Source organism: Camelus ferus, chromosome 32 (genome assembly GCF_009834535.1).
Source record: "Camelus ferus isolate YT-003-E chromosome 32, BCGSAC_Cfer_1.0, whole genome shotgun sequence".
NCBI classification, from domain to species: domain Eukaryota; kingdom Metazoa; phylum Chordata; class Mammalia; order Artiodactyla; family Camelidae; genus Camelus; species Camelus ferus.
The window spans coordinates 2724598-2743925 of record NC_045727.1 but is presented as its reverse complement, the minus strand read 5'-3'; the positions used below and the strand labels follow the sequence as shown (position 1 = coordinate 2743925).

Sequence of the window (19328 nt, the reverse complement as noted above, 5' to 3'; positions counted from 1 at the left end):
AAAATGGTAGTCTTCTATACGCATTGCCACTATTCTGCACCTTAAGAGTAGATAGACCTAAGTTTAAGTACACTTTCTAGTTTGGTAACTTGTGAGTCTCCCTGAACCTCAGTTTCCTCCTCTAAAATGGCACCAATAACAGCAGGACATCTTGTAGGTTGTTGAGGGGTCATGGGAAAACACATGTGTAAAGCTGTCAGCACAGGGCCTGGCTCCATAGCTGGTTCATTCTGCGTCCTGAGGCAGCCAGGCTCAGCTTCCTGCCTTCAGAGGTACAGACTGAGAGCCATGCTGTGGGTCAGGCCACCCACTTAGGATTTAGATGGCAGAGAGAACCTCAATAGTGTCAGTGAACGTTTACTGAGCCTTTCGCTACATGTTGGGCACTTGGCTGAGGGTTTTAAGAACATCGTGGCATTTCAGGGTGATTTCATGGTATTAAACCATTAAAGCTGGGCTGAATAATTCTTTACATTACAACATGTTTAGCAGCATCCCCAACCTCTACCTGTTGGGTGCCAGTAGCATTCCTCCCTGCCAGTTGTGACAACTAAAAATGTCTCCAGACTTTGTCAGAATGACCCCAGGGAAGAAAGGGGGACAAAATCACCCTCAGATTAGAACCCCACCTTATTTCTTCCTTCCAGTAACCACAACAACTCCAGGTGGTAAGTCCCTGTTATTGTCCCATATTAGAGGGAAGGAAACCTGGAGAACAGAGAAGCTGGGTGACATACTCAAGAACACAGCTAATAAATCACACTTAGGCAGTCCGACTGCAGAGCTGCTGTTCCTACCTATTACGTAAGAGTCCCTCTTATCTTGCAGGAATGTTGTCTTGATTAGAATTATGCAAAGCCTGTCCCAGAAATCTGCTTCACAACTAACCTCAGTACATGTTATTTGTTATTAGATCTGCTAGCAAATCTTCAAAACACACCCTGTGAGATCTCTGAAGTCCCATTTTACAGATGGGCAACTAAGGTTTCTTGCTTAGGGTCACAGAGCCAGTAAGTCAGAGGTTCTCAGCCCCAGCTGCATATTAGAATCAGCTGGGGACTTTTTGAGGGCCCAGGCCTCACCCCAGACAGATGAGACTCTCTGGGCTTGGGATCTGGGCATTCCCAGCTTTTAAAGCTCCCACGGGATTTCAAGGTTGAGTGCCCCTGTGTTAGGCTGAGAAGCCAGGTCAAGTTTTAATACCAAATCTTAGTGAACCAGTGTAACCAGATGCAGGCTCTGTCTCCTCCTTGGAATATCTCAGAGATCCGAGACCTACAGGCACCTCCCCTTTCTGCCTCAAGGTAAGTCCATGCAGCCCATTGGGACGTTTTTCCTCTTCTCTACCTGAAATCCTTCCTGAGGCTCCCCCGCACTCCTATCCCCACATACCACAGGTCCCCGACTCACACCACCAGGTTCTCCTTTATTCTCATGTGCTCAGGGATGCTCCAAGAGTAAAGGCTGAAATAGGAGGGTCCCGAGGCCAGCTGGGGAGAGAAGCACTGGCCTCCTACTGGTAAGGAATGATCCAGTGCTGGGAGATGTGAGTTCCCCGCTGTGGGTGCCAAGGGTGTATCCAAGTTGCATTTGCTTCTCCAGCAGGAGCCACACCGGTCCGAGCAGTTGGGTGACTCCCGTCTGAATTTCTCCTCTGAAGTGCTGATGTTCGCTCTGAAGGGACAAGGGGTGGCAGGGGTTGGCGTTTCAAAGATGCTGTAGCAACGCTCTCTCCTGGAACCCCACCTGCACCCACACCGGGAGGTGCCAGTCCCTGGCAAGGCCCTGCTGCACAGATAGCAAGTGAAGGCCCAGGGCAAACCATGTTACTCGAGAGCACTCAGGGCAAGCAGGCCACCTGACGCTAACCCAGGGTTCGTGCCCAGGGTGCACGTGGGAGAATTTGGACAGGATTGGAATGACCTGGTCTTCAGGGAAGAGTCTGGAAGGGGAGGAATCAAAAAGGACCAGCAGGACTGCAGGAGGCAAGAAACCCACCCTTTCTGGTCCTGCCCCTGAGCCCTTTGGCCAGAGGAGACCCCAGGAGCTGCCTGGACCACATCAGAGGGTGGCAGGCATGCCTCCCCCTCACCTGGCATCAATCTCCTTCTTCCTTGATCTTCTTAAACATAGCCAAGGCTTCCTCCAGCACGCCATCAGGGTCTAGAATTTTGACCTAGAGGTGAAGCAGCAGGGGTTGGTTTGAGGCGCATGGAAGGCCCAAGCTGCCAGCCTTCGGGGCACTGCCTGCATTGTGGGGGTATTGCCACCCTCCCTGTGGATGCCCTAACTGAAAACTTTGCCCTAACTTTGTCTGTTTCCTGGCTGGGCCAGGCCAGGCTGGGTGTGGCTGGAGGGGGTTGCTGTTTTCTGTCTCTCTCTGGGTTGGGTGTGGCCCCCGGATCCGGGTGAGAGCTGCGTACCTCAGGAATGGGGAACTGGGTGGGCTCAGGGGCCTCATCGCGGCCAAAGTCAATCATTGTGCCACACTTGGCCACGTCGTCGACCCAGAAGCCTTCAAACAGCTGACCGTGGTCCAGGTGGAAGAAACGCCCCGACCCATTCTTCATGCCTCTCTTCCAGGAGCCTTCGTAGCGGTTCCTCTTCTCTGGGGGAAAGGACAGGGAGTCGTAGGTGCTAACCCACCAAACCAGGCCAGACTATACACACCCAGGCTGGACCCTCTGCCACTCCCAGGCTAGACAGCTCGCCCACCAGAAAGCCATGGGGAAAGCAGGTTGACTAGAGTGTGCTGGGCTGGGTGGGTGGAGTTAGGTCTGGGGTGTCAGCCGTGGTTCACAGCTCACCTCCACTACCTTCCCGAACTTGGATGAGTAACGTAGTTTCCCAGCTGTACAAAATATAGTCAATAATCCTGAGAGGGGATGTTTCTCTGTGCCTGCTTCCATGCTATGTTTCTGACCTCATGTCTCACAAAAACAGTTCAATGAAGGATGATGGACTCTGTTTTACAGATGGAAGTTGAAAAGCTCAAGGAATCTGATTGCCTTGCTCAAGGTCACAGAATTAGGAAGCAGCAGAGGCAGGAGAGCCAAATCCTGTTCATCCCAGGTGCCCGTGTTCTTAATCAGGAATCAATTCTGGGGGAGAAGGTATAGCTCAAGCGGTAGAGTGTATGCTTAGCATGCACAAGGTCCTGGGTTCAATCCCCAGTTATTCCTCTAAAAATAAATAAACCTAATTACCTCCCCCCACCAATAAAATAAAATAAAATAAAAAATGTTAAAAAAAAAAAAGGATCAATTCTGTTTCTCACTGGATAGTGTGGTGATGGTGTAAAAATAATAATAAAGCTAACATCTCTCAGCTCAACTTCCTAGCTGTGTGACCTTGAGCAAGTCACTTACCCATTTTGCCTTATTTTCTTGTTTGTAAAATGGGGAGAAGAGTAGCACCTCCCTCATAAAGTGATTGTGAAGATTAAATGAGTCCATATAGGACATTAGAAGAGGACTGGACTTAGAAGAGACAGAACTTAGAAGAGTACTGGGTAAAATTTAGATCAGAGGTCAGCAAACTCTTCTTGCTGGAGGAGCACAGAGTATTTTCAGCATTGCAGGCCACAAGGTCTCTGCGCAGTTGGTTAACTCTGTCATTGCAGCACTAAAGCAGCTGAAGACAATACATAAGTGAATGAGCACATCTATGTGCCAATAAAACTTTATTTACAAAAACATGTGTTGGGCTGGATTTGGCCCAAGAGCCCTAGTTTGCTGACCCCTGCTCATACAAGTATGTAGTGATATCATTGAGCACTTACTATTATGGGTCATGCTAAGTACTGTACAAATAGAAACCTCATTTAACCTTCACAATAGCCTTCATTATGTTTTATTTTTACCCTTATTTTACAGATAAGAAAACCGAGGCATAGAGAGTTTAAGGAAATTAATTGCCCAAGGTCCCACAGCTAGTAAAGCTTGAGCCAGAATGTGAACCCAGGCAGGCTGGCTCCAGAGTCCAAGCCATTGGGAATGGTGCACTCAAAGCCCCTTTACCGTGTGGGCTCACAACAGGCACTCACTGACCTTAGGCTACCACAAGGAGATGCTCACAGAAATCAGACATGGAGCTGGGCATGCGGGGTACTGAGAGTGACAGATGGACAGCTGGCCTAACCTGCGCCCCCCCCCCCCAGCTGCCCAACGCCTCAGTTTAGTTGAATCTCATTGGAAGTTGGAATCTTGAGTTTTCAGGAGACGGGGCTCTGGTTTGCGTCCTCACCAGGAGCGCCTGCTATGTGGCAGGCACTGGGGAAACTAGGGGGGACAAAACAGACATGCTCCTGGTCCTTATGTAGCTCACAGTGTGGAGGGACAATGATACTGGCTTTATAGACAGCCTACTATGTGCCAGGACCTGTTCTAAGACTCCCTCATCTAATCCTCACCAGAGCCCTATGAAGTGGGTTCTGCCATTATTCCCATCTTACAGGTGAGGAAACTGAGGCACAGAGAAGCAAGTAACTTGCTCAAGATTATACACCGAGTACTAAGAAGGAAAGGAAGCAGGTGCTGAGAATGTGAGGAGAATGTGCTTTAGGTGGAGTGGACAGGGAAGCCCTCTCTGAGGAGACAATGCAAAGGTCTAGGGGAATCTTCTTTCTATTCCAGGAAGAGGGAGCCAGTGCAAGAGTCCTGAGGCAGAAAGTGTGGGAGGAACGGAAAAAAAGTTAGTACAGCCAAAACCAAAGGAGTCCACGGGGAGAGGGGAGGCAAAGGGGAGGCAAAGCCGAGAGGTGAGCAAGGCCAGATCATGCTGGGCCCCACAGAGCACAGTCAGGGCTCTGAACTCAGTCCGAGGGCAGTAGGGAGCTACGGAGAGGTTGAAAGCAGGGCAGCGACAAGTTCCAGTTTGTGAAGAGCTCCCTCTGGTTGCTATGTAGAGAATGGATTAGGTCCTGACACCAACGCAGGCTTCTCAGTACCCTTCCCTCTGCCTGGGAATGTTCTTCCATAGCCAGTGCATATCTGGCTCCTTTTAATTCTGGTCTCCATTCAAACCTCACCTCTTCAGGGAGGCATTCTCTGACCCTAACTCAATCTAAATAGCTCCTGACCCCAACTCCTTTGTCCTTCTCCAATACATCTTCCTGTTTTCAAGGAGAATTCCTTAGCACTGTGGACCTCACAACAGGCTGGGGAACCTTGAGCAAATGACTGAACCTCTCTGTGCCTCAGTTCCTTTGCAAAGTGCAGATGATAAGAATACCTGTTTTAGAGGATTGTAGTGTGGATTAAACGAGTTCAGTGCTGCGCAATGATTATTATGACCGTAAGACAATGTCTTAATTGTTTATATTATTGTTAGGTTCCCCTTTTACAGTGTAAACTCCCTGAGGGCAGGGGCCTGGTCCCGTCATTCACCTTAACCCCCTCTGGAGCAGGGCCATGCGGGGGCGTGGCCAGGCGTGGCCCGGAGTGCCACCCGAGGGCGCGGTCTGGTGGGCGTGGCCAACAGGCCATTGGGGCGGGGCTGGGCACTCACTCAGGCGTAACATGCCCTCTCCGTCCGGCTTGTCGTTACACCACTGGCCCTCGTAGATGTCGCCGTTGCTGTAGTACATGCGGCCCCACCCGCTGCGCTGGTTGCCACACCAGTCACCCTCGTAATACTCCTTGGGTCCGAAAAACTGGATCCCATAGCCCTGAAAGCACGAAGGTGTCCCTTTTCACGGCGTCCCACAGCACTAGGAATCCCCACCATGCTCTCTGGCACCCAAGCCACACACCTGGGCTTCCCTGTTTCCTCCCTCAGCCCCACATCCAAGCTGAATGTACTGAAAAGTCTCCCAGTCTTCAGCAGCCCATCATCATTTCTCCCCTCCCCTCCCGCTGGTCTTCCTCCTTCACTCTCCAGTTCTCCCCCGACCTCAGGCATCCGCCTTACAGCGGCCAGGAAGATCTTTACCTCGCCTGTCTGCTCACATTTGCCCGGTCTCCCCAACTCTGCTCTGACCCTATTAAAAGTCGGCGATGCCTCTGCCAATCAGATCAAAGCTAGACTTTTTCCTCAGAAAAGTGAACATAAGCACACATTATGCAACCGCAGAGAATCACGGGCTCCCCGCAGATCACACTTAAGGAGATTGGGCTCAGCAGCCCAGGTCTTTTTCAAAATCCTGATTTTCCAGTGTAATCTTCCAGGCCTCACCTACCCTTCCCCTGACCACCCCCACCCCCAACTCCTGTGGGCAGACACACCTTGCTGTTGAATATCTGCTTCCTTTCCTTACTTCTGCCTCATGGGTTACTTCCTCTTCTTTTTTTTCTCCCTAACTCCTTGCATCTTTTGATGTCACTTTCTACAGGAAGCCTGCCGCAAATTCTCAATGAGCTGCCTCTCTCAACTCCCTTGTGAAAACCTCTATCCTAGCACCATATTGTCTGTAAATTATTTATTTGGGGATCTCTGTCTGCACTGGCAGATAAACATTTTGAGAACAGAAATCATGAAACCCTGGGCTCTATCACTTGCGGGCGGTGTGACCCCAGGCAAGGCACTTCACCTACTCCACCTTTCTGAGCTTGTTTCCTCATCAGTAAAATGCGAAGAATAATGATGATGATGATGATGGTAATGATGTCGATGTGAGAGTTTTACAATACCAAGGTAACAACAGCAGCTGTTCAATAGCAATACTGTATTAGTATCCGTCTCCATGATCTATGGTGAGGATTCAGGTCTTTAGGGGTTGGGGACGTGCCTCCAGCTGGCTTCCACCCTTCAGGACCTTCCTTTGTTGGCCAAGGGTGTGGCCTCTGCTTTCTTTCTTGCTCCCACTTTTCCTCCCTGCCCCACCCCCCACCTCTTATCCAGTCCCAACAGAAAGGGATGCCCAGGGAAAAGAAAGCCAGGAAATGAGTGGGGAGAACAGGGAGGAGACTGCCCCCTCACAGTCTGGCTGGCTTCTTGTAGCCACAGGGTTTCATGGGCTCCTCCCTGGGCCCTCTCCTCTTGCTTCCTGTTTCCTGGGTTTTATTCTGAGAAGCCTTGATGATTCCCCCACCCCTTCCTTCTACCCACACAGCAACCCTGTTCTCCTCCCCTCTGGGGCCCCCTTCCTTTTCTCCCAGGCCTCTCTGACTGCTACACACACACACACACACACACACACACACACACACACACAAAGCCTGCTTACAGACTGGCCCATGTCCCAGGGCATGACGGGAACCACAGCACTCACGGATTTCTTATCGCCTTTCCACCAGCCTGAGTAGACCCTCCTGTACTTTCCGGTCTCTTGGTCAGGAAGGCTGAGGGTGCCATAGCCATCTCGCTTCCCGAACTTCCAGTCCCCCTCATAGATGGCTCCTGTCTTCTTCCAGACCTGTGTTCCTTTCCCTAGGGACACAAAGATGGGCCAACACTGCCAACATGGCCTTCATGGGGCTAGGGGATGAGGGAGGCAGGCACTGCGTCGGCCTGGGCCTCAGGGGCCCCTATACTGGACAAATCTCCAGGAGTGGGGTCTGTGACTGGTGTCTAGACCCACAGCACCCAGGAAAACCCCCAAAAAGTTCCATTTCTACAGCCCTCAAGCCAAACTGATATAGCAAACCCCAGGTAGAAATCTGCCCCTTCCATGTTTCAGCTTTATCTTATAATAACAATGAATGGATACACCAGAGAGTCAGGATTTCTAGAAAATGTTCTGTATATTAAGTTCTTTAGTTCTCCTGAGCACATATGGGGACCCATCTCCTACTACTCCAGCCCCTTCTGTGTCCTTCACTCCCATTTCCATTCCGCCTTCCAACCACCTGCTGTTCCTGGAACCCACCAGATACACTTCCGCCTCAGAGCTTTCGTACCCTGGTTCTCCTCCTTTGGCCTGGAACACTCTTCCCCAAATATTTGCTCAGTCCCTACCTCCTGCAAAACTTTGCTGAAGTCTCATTTTCTCAATGAGGCCTACCCTGACCATCCCATTTAAAATTATAAGCCTCAGCCATTGCAATCTCAGTTTCTTATACAAACATCTTAAATGCAACAATAATTTTAAAATCAAATTAAATTATAAGCTTCTTTTACTCCCTTACCCTGCTCTGTTTCTTTCCATGTCACTTGTCAACTCTTAACATAATAGATAATTCACTTATTTATCACTTATTGTCTATTGTCCGTCTCTTCCAGGAGAATGTACACTTCCAAGGGCACAGACTGGTCTGTTTTGTTCACTGCTCTACTTCCAGCATGGAAGAACAGTGCCTGGCATGTTGTAGGTGACCAGTATTTGTTAAACAAAGAGATAAATAAAGCATTTGTGGAGTACCTATACATGCCAATTCATGTCCTAGTCCTTGGTAGCTCAGGAACAAATCCAGTATTGTCCCTGTGAGCTTCTTGATCTACTGCAAGTAACTTAACTCCCTGGGCCACAGGCTCCTCATCTGTGAAATGGGGATGAGAATATCTTACAGGGTTGATCTGATCACTAAATTTGTTAATAAAAGTGGAACACTTTGGACAATGCCTGCAAACAGAAAAGATGAAATCAATGACTTTCACCCTGGAGGAAGGGTCCAGTCACATTGTAGGGGATGAGGGGGTATTCACACCTGTCCTTCTTCTAGTTTATTTCCTTTGGGGACTCAGGCCTCCTTCACTCTCTGTCCTTGAGGTCTGCATGGGGCTGACTCCTCTTCCTGGCAAGCCTAGCCAACCAGTGTTAGTCTCCCCATCCAGGACACTGTGATTGGCTCAGCAAAGGCCATGTGACCCCAGTTGATCCAATGAGGCTGCCTGCCTTCCAGATGCAGGCAGAACTTACCAAGGCCTATGAAGCCCTAGGTGACTGGCCCTCCTGACCCGCTCTTCTCTCTCCCCTCACTCTCTGTGTTCCAGCCACACTGGCCTCCAGTCTGTTCCTTGAACCAGATGCGATACCCCAAACCATCCCTCCGTTTCTGAGTCCACTGTCTAGAAGATGTGCTCCCCTCTGCCAGGGAATCATTTTCATCCTCTGGGCCTGTCTCAAACATCACCTCTCTGACTGTCTATGTACTCCCGGCCCCTTTCATGGCTTCTCTCCCATCCCCCGTCCATCCTGATGATACCACATTCAGCTGAGTGGCCTTGAGTAAGTCACTTCCTCTCTCTGAGCCCGAGTTTCCTCATCTGTAAATGGGATAGTACCTATTGTGCAGGTTCTCTGTGAGACAGGAAGCACCCTGGGTGGTGGGATTATTCTAGATGCCCAGTAGAGGGCCTGGCCTAGACTAGGAGCACAATGAGTGTTAGTGGGGTGAGTGGTCTGGGAACCACTGGGGCCACCCCATCCTTGCCCTGCATGACTACTCTCTTGACTGCTTCCAATGCTTATACCCCAGCAACCCAATTCAGCTAGGCCAAAGGTGAGTCAAGAGGGGGGAGAGCGTTGGGCCTGGACTCTGACAGATCTGCTTTCTGCAGCCCCAGCCCTTCTGTGTTTCCAGGGTCTGAGGGGAGGCAGCACTCACGCAGGAGGACTCAGAGGGCCACACCAGCCTACAAGGTCCTATCACAGGTGGGGCAGCAGAGTCCAGAGAATGGGAAATGACTTACCCAAAGTCACACAGCTACTCAGTGGTAGAGCCAGGCTCAGAACCTTAGAGCCCTGACTCCTAGTCCAGGGCTCTGTCCACACCCATACTGCCCACAAGGACTGAAAAATGCAGGCAGATCCCTGCCATGGTCGGCCCTCAGAGGACATTCCAGAAGTTCCCCTTCTGCTCCTAGTTAGACTGGGAGCCCAGCCCAGTTGGGGGCAGGGGGGTCCTCTGCTGGTTTGCAGGGTTGAGTTTGAAGACCAGAATCCCAGTTGCAAGCTAGTTTCCAGGGGCTACCTTTTCCTTCTCCCAGCCAGCCCCATGCTCAGCCCAGGTCTCAGAGGGTAGAGAATGAACTGTGCCTGAGAACCCCGGCTGAGGCTGTAGCTGTCTAAAGACCACTTTGTCCCCTGCAGGTCCCCAAGACCCCTGCTCAGCTGAAGCCAGGGCTGAGTTCAGTTCCAGAGCCACAGCTTGTGGAGGCCCCTAGCTGGTCCAGGTCAGCATTCACCCCTTGGGGACATGTCTCATGTCCCCAGTGAGTTATGCAAGCTGCTTCCTTGGCCCTGGTTGGCCACCATGGTCCAGACACCGTACTCACCACCTGAGCCCGAGGGTCCCCCACTCACCGTGTTTCATGTTGTCCTTCCACTCACCCACGTAGTGGTCACCATTGACAGCATACACCTGGTGCCTCAGTCCATTCTTCTGGGCTTTTCGGTCCCACTCCTTCCACAAGGGCCCTGACTTTTGTAGGCACTTGGAGATAGGCATGTTGGCTGCTTCTGTGGGGCCAGAGGGTGCTGCAAAGTGTTAGGGACATCAGGGGCTCAGTTCACCCTGCGTAATGCCCGGATTTTGGGGCTTCTTGGGGAGACACTTGTCTGAGCGCAAGTAGTGTGAGTCATGTGTGTTCTGAGTCCCCGGGGCAGATGAGCAGCCCTTGTGGGGGATTCTTCTGTGCTGGACTAACGCTAGGCTGTCTCTTCCCTTGCCTCTCAGGGAGATCCCTGGGGAGGGGGATCTGATGGCACAATTGCTTGGGATGGGAACCCAGGGAGACCAGTAGAGGAGGGGGGTTTGTGATGGCATCAGAAAGAAGCTGCCCCAGGGGAGAGGGTGAAAGTCACATATTTAATAACCAGTATGACCAATCAGAGTGGATGCTGGCTCTAAAGCTAGATCCTGGCCGGGAGCCCCCAGTGGTGAGCACTGGGACGCACTCCAGGGGAGCGGCAGGCTAGCCAGGCCATTCTGTCTGGGCTGGCAGACGGCTGCTGTGGCACAGCCTACAGGGACTCCCCACCACCACCACTGGGCCAGCACCCTGCACTTTAGCCTCCTGGGCCCTGTTTCCTCTGCCTGGTGGATAGGATGGTGGAAAAGCCAGGGGCTGGCTTTGCAGGGGTTTGTGAGCTGTAGGAGAGCCCATCAACTAAAAATACTGTCTCTGGAATGACCACCTGTCCCGGCTTGTCTGGGACTGAGGGTTTTCCTAGGACCTTGGACTTTCAGTGCTAAAACTGGGACAGTCCCAGGCACACCAGGAAGGTTGATCAGCCTTCTACCCCTGACCTCTGACCTCTGACCTCTGCTGGGCACTCTCCCTGTCTGCCTCATTACCTGATTAGGTTTTATTCATCAGACCAAGGCTCTCCTCCCTGCCCTGCCTGGTGGGGTTGCAAAGAGACTGTGGGTGGTCTAAGGTTTCTCCCCAGTCTGGGAGCACACCACGGGCTCTTGATGTCCCCAGGATCTCCAGTGCAGACGTCCATGTCCATCTGTCTGTCTCCAGGGGACTTGTGCAAAGTGATAAAGATGGTCTCCAAATCATGGGGATCCCTGTTTCCCCTCAGAAAATACCATCTATCCTGCTCCATGGGTTTGGGAAGAACGTATTCGCGTGCGCGTGTGTGTGCACACACACACACACTCCGGCAGTGCTAGCAGCCAAGGGTGGGGCAGTCGGAGCATGGGGCATGAGGGGATGGGGGTGGGGGACTAGAGTGAACAATTTAACCATCAGCAGGCAGAGGTGTTGACCAATCAGCATGACCACAGGGCTGAGCAGATTTCAGGAGATCATGGTGTCCCAGGCATCCACCCACTCAGGGCCAGCGTCACAGGTGTGCAACCTGAGCAGTTGCACAGGGCCCAGTCCTTAGCAGGGCAAGTGCTTGGTTTCGGCTCTGCTGTCACTGTTTTGAAATTCTTTATACTTTATGAGCTAGAGCTTTGCATTTTCATTTTGCACTGGGCCCTACCCATCAAGGATTTCCCTGGGTTGGGCCACAGCAGGGGCCTGCAGGAGTCTGACCAGGCTGGCCAACCACACTGGCTAGTACATATTTTGACAATCATGCCTAGGAACTGGGAAGGAAAGTCGCTCCAAGGAAAGAAAACAGCCAAGGCAAAAACTGGACAGAGGGAAACAGTCTCAGATCCTAAATTTAATGTTTTTCTTTTTTTTCTCCCATTTGCATGTACCACGTGTACTATGATTAACCTATATACTGAAATTATTTCACTTAAAAAAGAGCAATACATTTATCCAAGAAAGAGATGTTACATATCATTACTTAAGTCTTAGCTAGATACTGGGGCTTACAGTTGAAATTAGCGAAGTTCAGAAAGGTGTTAAAGCCATATTTGCCTCAAACTGACACTTTCTCCTTGGCTTACTCACAATTGTACGAGAACTCAGACTGTAATAACTTTCTTACGATGTCATTAGGTGTTAATTCTTCATCAATGTAATATAAACTCATCCTCTGTTCCACACTTCCGGAAACGTAGATTCTACCCAAGAGGAGGTTGCGGTCTTAACACAGGAGCTACTACTGATAGGAAAAGAAAGCCTTGCAACGCGGCGCGCGGACTCTGCCCGGGTTGTTTTGACACTGAATAACAATAATTACCATCACGGAAGGTGGAGGGAGCCGGGCCTAGACAACTCGGGGTCAGTCGCCAGCCAGCGCCCCGTCACACCTGCGCCCTCTCACCTGGGCTCTCGTGCACCGCGGCGGAGCCTGGATCTAGAGTCCCAGGCAGAGAGCGCTGGGGTCGCAGCCCTCCGCCTCCAGCCTCAGTTGCCGTGGGCAGCGCGCGCTCCGGCGTCCCTTGCCAGCCCAGGGTCGCTATGGCAACGTGGGGCCCCGGCCAAGCCGGCTCGCAGTGCCTGCCCCTTCCTGCGGAGGCTGTGCGCTTGCGGAGCCGCGCGTGGGGAAGGCTGCGCATCCTCCCGTGACACGGAAGGACGTCCTCGGGCCTGTGGAGGTCGAGTGCTGGCTGGTGCACCGGTCTGGTGGCCAAAGGCTGGTGGGCGAGCCGGGGAGACCTGATACCCAGGGAGCGTGGGCCACGGTGTGCCCAGGGAGGTTACTGCCTTCCCCACCCCCGCTCCTCTCCCGTCCCGGGTTCCTCAGGGCAAATACAGCCCCCAAAGCAGGCAAGAAAGGGTTAAAGGCTTTTCTGCCAAGTCACAAAGACAAAAGGGCAACATTTGAAGGGAAAACCAACATTACACCTGTTCTTTGTTTTGTGAGGATCTACTAGACTCATTTGAGAATCTTAGGGAAGCTATATGGCCCCTCCGCCCCGGAAGATGCATATGCTTTACATATACAACATAAATACCAGTTGGGGCAAGTCACTCCTGAGCTGGCTTTCCTACAGTGGCTCCCTTGTCACTCAGAATAAGAACGACGTGCCTACAGTGGCCTTCAAAGCCCTGTGTCATCTGCCCACCTCCCTCCCCTTTCCTTTCTGAGCTTGTCCCCTGCCCAGTCCCACTCTGCTCTAGCCACAGGCTTGCTTCCTTGCTGTTCCTGAAAAATGCGGGCCAGGTTCCCTCTTTAGGGTCTTTGCCTCTTCTGTGTGCTCTGCTAGGACATTTCCTCCAGACAGCACCTAGGTCCCTCTGTGCTGTATGGGGCTTTATTGAAACATCATCTCAGTAAGGAGTTTCCAGACCGCCCTATTTACAATTGGAATCTCCATCTATATTTCCCTCCCTGTTTTCCTCTTTCCCATCCTCATTCCTGTTTCATGTTCTTTTCAGCACTTAGCACCACTGTATACACACACACACATTATTTATTGTCTGTCTCTTTGGAAGCAAAGATTTCTTTTCTTCTGACTTCTAAGGGGAAAATTTCAAAAACATAACACAGAATAGCATAACTAATAGTACAATGAATACCTGTTACAACTTCTGCCCATACTGGACAGTGATCGGCATGTTGAAACTGAGTCCCTCTAAAACCGAGTTCCTCTGGTACTGTGTTTATGATTGACCTCTCTATCTCAAACTTTATTCCCTTTCTTGTCCTGCCCCTGTTCCCCTCCGGACTGAGGAGTATCAAGAAAGGGGGGATTGATACCAAGCAGGACCTTATGGTGTGTGGGGTGGGCTACGTGGGTACAAAAACACCTCTGAATTCCCCCACTGATTCTCATTTGTAGATAAAAGGCTGTAGTCTCCTAGGCCTCAAGCAGTTAAGTATTAAAACAAGAGTCACGGGACTCCCAGTTCCTTCCTCATCAGAGAACAATCTGATGCGTATCTTTGAGTTGTTCTGCAAAAGCTAAGACCCCCAACCCAGGTGGAGGATGCTGACCACATGTTGACCACAATCACGTAGACCTCAGACTGTTGGAACCGGAAGGCTGATGATTGAGATTCCCAAAACATCACCCTGTTACCTCCACAAGCTGATCATGCATCCTAGAACCCTCTTCCCTAACACTGTCTTTAAAACCTGAAAATCATTGGAGAGCTCGCTGGGGTCTTTTGAACAAGAGCTGCCTGTTCTCTTTGCTTGGCATCCTGCAAATAAACCCTTATTTTGCTTCAAACCCTCAGTGTCAGAGCTTGGCTCTCTGCACCTCGGTTACACAAGTCTGTGCTCAGTAACAATATTTGAAGTCAAAGAAATTTTGATGTTTTTTTTCACTGCGGTCCCCCTAGGACCTAGAAGAAATGCCTGGCACCTAGTAGTTGCTTCATAATTTGTCAAATGAATGAATGAGCGATGTGCTTTCAGGGACTCCTGCTCTGGGGGTCCTTAGTCCTCAGGTTGGAGATTCCTGCTGGAAAGGAAGCAGGAGCCTCAGGCCCCTTTGTGGAGGCAGTATCCTGTCCAGGAGTGTGCTTGCCCCAGCTGCTCGCCAAGCCGTGTGCCCATGGGGCTGTGTCCTCTTGGAGGGTTTTTTTCTGATTTGCACAGAGTTACAATATGGACTACAGGCAGCCTTCCTTGGGTGGAGGCTTCCTCCTGCTGTACAGAAGCACTTCTGTCTTGCTACCAGCTGTGTTCTCTGTGCTGTTGATTCCAGGCTGTACCCCCAATATCTGGCACAGTCCCGGCACACAACCTGCACTCAGTGCGTCTTTGTTGGATAGAAGGATAACAAATGTGCTGGTCATTGACCAGTTTGTCCTCAGATCCATTCCTCACCCTAGCCTTGCCCTGCTCTGCTGGGGAGGGGAACCCTCTCCTGCGAGCTGCTGCATTTCTCAGACCTCTGGTCAGTTTACTTCCAGCACCTTCAGCCCACGGGAGACAATGGCAAGGAGCCTGAGTGGTAGGCAGGAGGGAGGGAGAAGCTGGGGTATTTCTTCCTCTCTCTCTCCACCTTGGGTTGTGTCTCTGGCAGACAGTGCATGGGGCGGCCTCTCCTGCCTACAGGTCTGGCCCGGGGGCTCTGGACCCCTCCCTCATCCCTCCAGTCCTGGATGTGGGAGTGGCGTCCTCAGTTGCTCATATTGAACTGTCTGCTTTCTTCCTAGTGTCCATTCAGCGCGTCCAACGCCTTTGTAACGAACCCCTCCCCCCTGTTAAATTCCCTTTGTCGACCTATCTGGCACAAAGTTTGGTTTTCCACCTAGACTCCGATAGAGGAGTGTGGTCAGGTGACCAGTCATACCCAAAATAGGTGACTTGCTGACCAGTTGGTGGAGGTGAACTGAGACCGGGTAGAGCAGTCACTGCTGGTGCCCACCTTGGTCTTTTCAGTTCCCCTTCCCAGTTCTGTGTATCCATCCCTGTTGCGTCTTCCAGCTCTGGCTCTTCCGAGGACTGTCCCTGAGCTACTGAGCCACTTCTCTGTTCGGGCCGAGAGCTGAAATGCCAGGGCATCGACGCCCCTCCAGGGTGGCCCATATATTAGGATGACACAAGAGTGGGAAGGCTCTGACCTCAAACCGAACTAACCCAGGTGTGATTTTTTTTCTTTATTTTTCTGTGTGATTCTTCTGCTTATTGTGGCAATACACACATAACATAAAAGTTACCATTTTAATCATTTTCCAGGGTACAGTAAGTACATTTGCAATACTGTACAATCATCACCGCCATCCATTTCCAGAAGTTTTTCATCATCCCAAACTGAAATTCTGTGCCCTTTAAACAATAGCTCCCCACTGCCCCCTTCTCTCGCCCCTGGTAACTTCAGTTCTACTTTCTGTCTGTGAATCTGCCTATTTTGGGCACCTCCTCTAAGCAGTTCATAGGATATTTGTTGAAGTGTAATCTTTGTTCTAGAGCTCCCTGCGGGATCCGGCTGCGCTCACGTGACGTCTCTCTTATCCTTTTTCCCCGGTCTATTAACCAGTTTCTCCTGGGAGCACTTCCTTAATAAATCATATAAATGTTATATATACATTTTTGAGTTCTCAATATGTATCACCAAATTGCCCTCCAAAAAAAATTGTATCAGTTCCATACATCGGGTAGAAGAGTGTCTGTTTTTTCCCCCTTTGCTGACATTGAGTATTATTGTTTTTAAAGCTCTTTACCAATCTCATAGGGAAAAAAAAATCTTGTTTTGATGGCTTTTCTTTGATTACCCGTGGGCTCCTGTACAGGCTTTGCTCTTTACTCCCATTGGAATGGGAATTTTGCTCTGATTTCTACATGTATCACATCAATTATAGTTAATTTGTTGGGTGTCTCTGTCAGATTAGGAGGTAATTGACATAGAGCATATCTTCTTGCCGTATCCAAGGTTTCTTTTGGTTGCATGTAGAGACACCATCTCACAATATCCAATAAAGGAAATTTATTAACGATATAAGAGTGTTGGAAAGCTGTCAACAGCAAAGCCATTTTCTCTCTCTCTCTCTCCCCATGTCTCCTTCATTTTTCTCATCCTGCCAATCAGTTTTCTCATGCTCATCGTTCCACTGTTGTTCCCATTACTGACAGAAATTGACTGGCTCTTTCCAAATTCCAATCCCAAACTCATGATTGGACCAGTGAGGATCCAGAGTCTACCCTGGGCCAGTCGTGCCGCAGATTCCGTGGTTCTCCTTCAAGACATTCTCCTCTCCTCCTGGCCAGCTGTCCCTGGAGGTTCTATCCTGGCACAAACTGTCCCTTTGCTGTGGCTTTGTCCAGAGCTGCCTTGCCACCCGCTGAGTGGCGCCTCATGATCTAGCTTTCTCTCTCCCTAGGCCAGGCTAAGACACAGCCTCAGGCCTCAGGCCCACCCCTGCAGGAAGCTTTTTCACAACCCCTAATCAGACCCTAGCACAGAGAAAGCAAGGACTGTCTCCTAGAGAAGAATCTGGAGCAGGTTAAGGCTTATCTGCCTCTGCAGGTCAGCTGCATGGGCAGGTTAGAAATCTATGAGATTATTCTCCTTATGGAGAATAGGTGCTATTGTCTGGCTACTCCTTAATACTGAAGGAACATCAAGATTGAGGGCTTCTGTCCTGTACACCCTTCTGATAATTACTTGCCAGATTTGAATGGCTATACTTTACTCTCAAGACCTTGTTAACAGCTTGGGGTGAAGGAAATTTTCCTGTGTAGTCTAGGGTGAGAGAGACTCCTCCACAGGCCCACAGCTACATTCCCTTGCGGAGACATACACTTTCCTGGGCACAGAGCTTTGGCTGGAAGCCTGGATGCTCCACCCTGGCAAGAAATCTCAAGGTTTTGTCCAGTGCTTTACTAAGTTGTCAACTCCAGGGACTGCCGTTTTCACTGGAGTCCACTCCTGAGAGCACCAACTAAATAATACGAGAATGGGGCCTTCTGGAGCTGAGCAGTCTGGGTCTCCGCCTTCCCAGAAGTGGCAAGAAGGACCCATCTGGAGACAACCCAAATGTCCATCAAAGGATGAATGAATAAACAAAATGCCATCTATCCATGTGACGGAATATTATTTGGCCATAAAAAGGAATAAAGTACTGATTCACACTATGACATGGATGAACCTTGAAAACATTATACTAAGTGAAAGAAACTAGAGGCAAAAAGGCACACCTTGTTTGTTTCCATTCATATGAAATGTCCAGGATAGGCAAAAAGTGGATTAGTGACTACCTGGGGAGTGGGGGGACAGGGAGATAGGAGGGTGATAGTTAAAGGGCAGGGTTGTTTGTTTCATGGTGATGAAAACATTCTAAAGCTGACTGTGAGGATGGATGCATAACTCTGTGAATATACTAAGAACCATCGAGCTGTACACTTTAAATGGGTGAACTGCGTGGTAAGTGAATTCTCTCTCAATAAAGCTGTTTTGAAAAGTCGCCGATGCAGAATGAGCGCCCTCTAGGGGCTCTCAGATGTCTAGAGCGAGTCACAGTCACTTGGATATTTCCCAAGATTTCTGCTACATTAAAAATCAGAGAAATGCCTAATGAGGGTAACACAAAGTGCAGCAAATGTTATCTAACTTCTTACTGAAGTAAAAAATACATACATAAAAGTGGAAATATCATCAGTGTATAGCTTGATAGATTTTTGCAAACTGAGCACACCCTTCTTCTCAAGACTGACTCTGGGACTGTTTCTCTTGGGAACAATGCCAAAAATCTAAATTTGAGTCCTTTCATATATATGTGATCCACCCCCCCCTTTTTTTTTTTTTTTTGCTTTTAGGATTTTATTGTACCTTTGAGAAATTAATGATACAACATCTGGTTTTTAAAGACAATACATGGCTGCACTTAAATTCCCATAAAAATAGCATTTTAACAACCACATTGAAATTTAATCCTTTTAAACATGTTTAAAAAATGTATTACAAGAAAGACTAAACATTGGGTTTAACAAAAACAATACTTTTTATTTAATTTTCTTGTCTATTTGGTTTTGTTTTAGGGGAGAGGTAATTAGGTTTATTTCTTTCTTTATTTTAGAGAAGGTACTAGGGGTTGAACTCAGGACCTCATGCATCCTAAGCATGCTCTCTACCACTTGAGCTATACTCTCCTTCAAAAAGCAATGTTTTTGAAAACAGAACAACGAAAAGTTTTTTCAAATTTTTTTACAAATGGTCACTTCTGGGTCAATTACCACACTAGAGGAACAGAATTGTTAAAATACAGCTGTGCTCAGCAGAGCCACTTATCTGCTCTACAGTAGTACTGGAAATCAATCCTAAGGTCAAGATTAAAACCATTTTAAGAGACAAGACTCTCAGTGTTTTACAGCCCTCTCAGTAACAGGGTGTTTTCCTTCCCCAAACAGTACAAGGCTACTTCTGGGTGACTCTGTGGGGACCGGACCCTCTTTCCCCCTTCTTTCTCTCCTTTCTTAATCTCTAGGATTAGGTTATGCCATCAATGACTTGGCTGTTGGTTAAATTTCTATTGAAATTTAAGTTAAATAAAAATAAAAATTCAATTCCTCACTTGCACTAGCCACACTCCAAGTGTTCAGTAAGCACATTGGCAGCTGGCTGTCCTAGGGCACAGTGAAGATAGGGAACGTTTCCTTGACCCTAGAAAGTTCTGCCAGACAGTGCTGCTTTCAGAGATGA

General features: G+C 49.5%; 1 protein-coding gene across 1 annotated transcript; it reads right to left on the bottom strand.

Annotated features, from left to right (window-relative positions):
- Nucleotides 1-1411: 1411 nt before the first annotated feature.
- On the bottom strand, nt 1412-12667 carry MORN3 (MORN repeat containing 3). The gene is made up of 7 exons (XM_006178050.3): nt 12557-12667; nt 10184-10357; nt 7211-7368; nt 5509-5668; nt 2424-2608; nt 2093-2176; nt 1412-1674 (listed from the first exon to the last, which is right to left on the bottom strand). The coding sequence occupies exons 2-6, from the start codon at nt 10326-10328 to the stop codon at nt 2099-2101; spliced, it is 726 nt and encodes a 241-aa protein (XP_006178112.1). The 5' UTR covers nt 10329-10357; nt 12557-12667; the 3' UTR covers nt 1412-1674; nt 2093-2098.
- Nucleotides 12668-19328: the final 6661 nt, after the last annotated feature.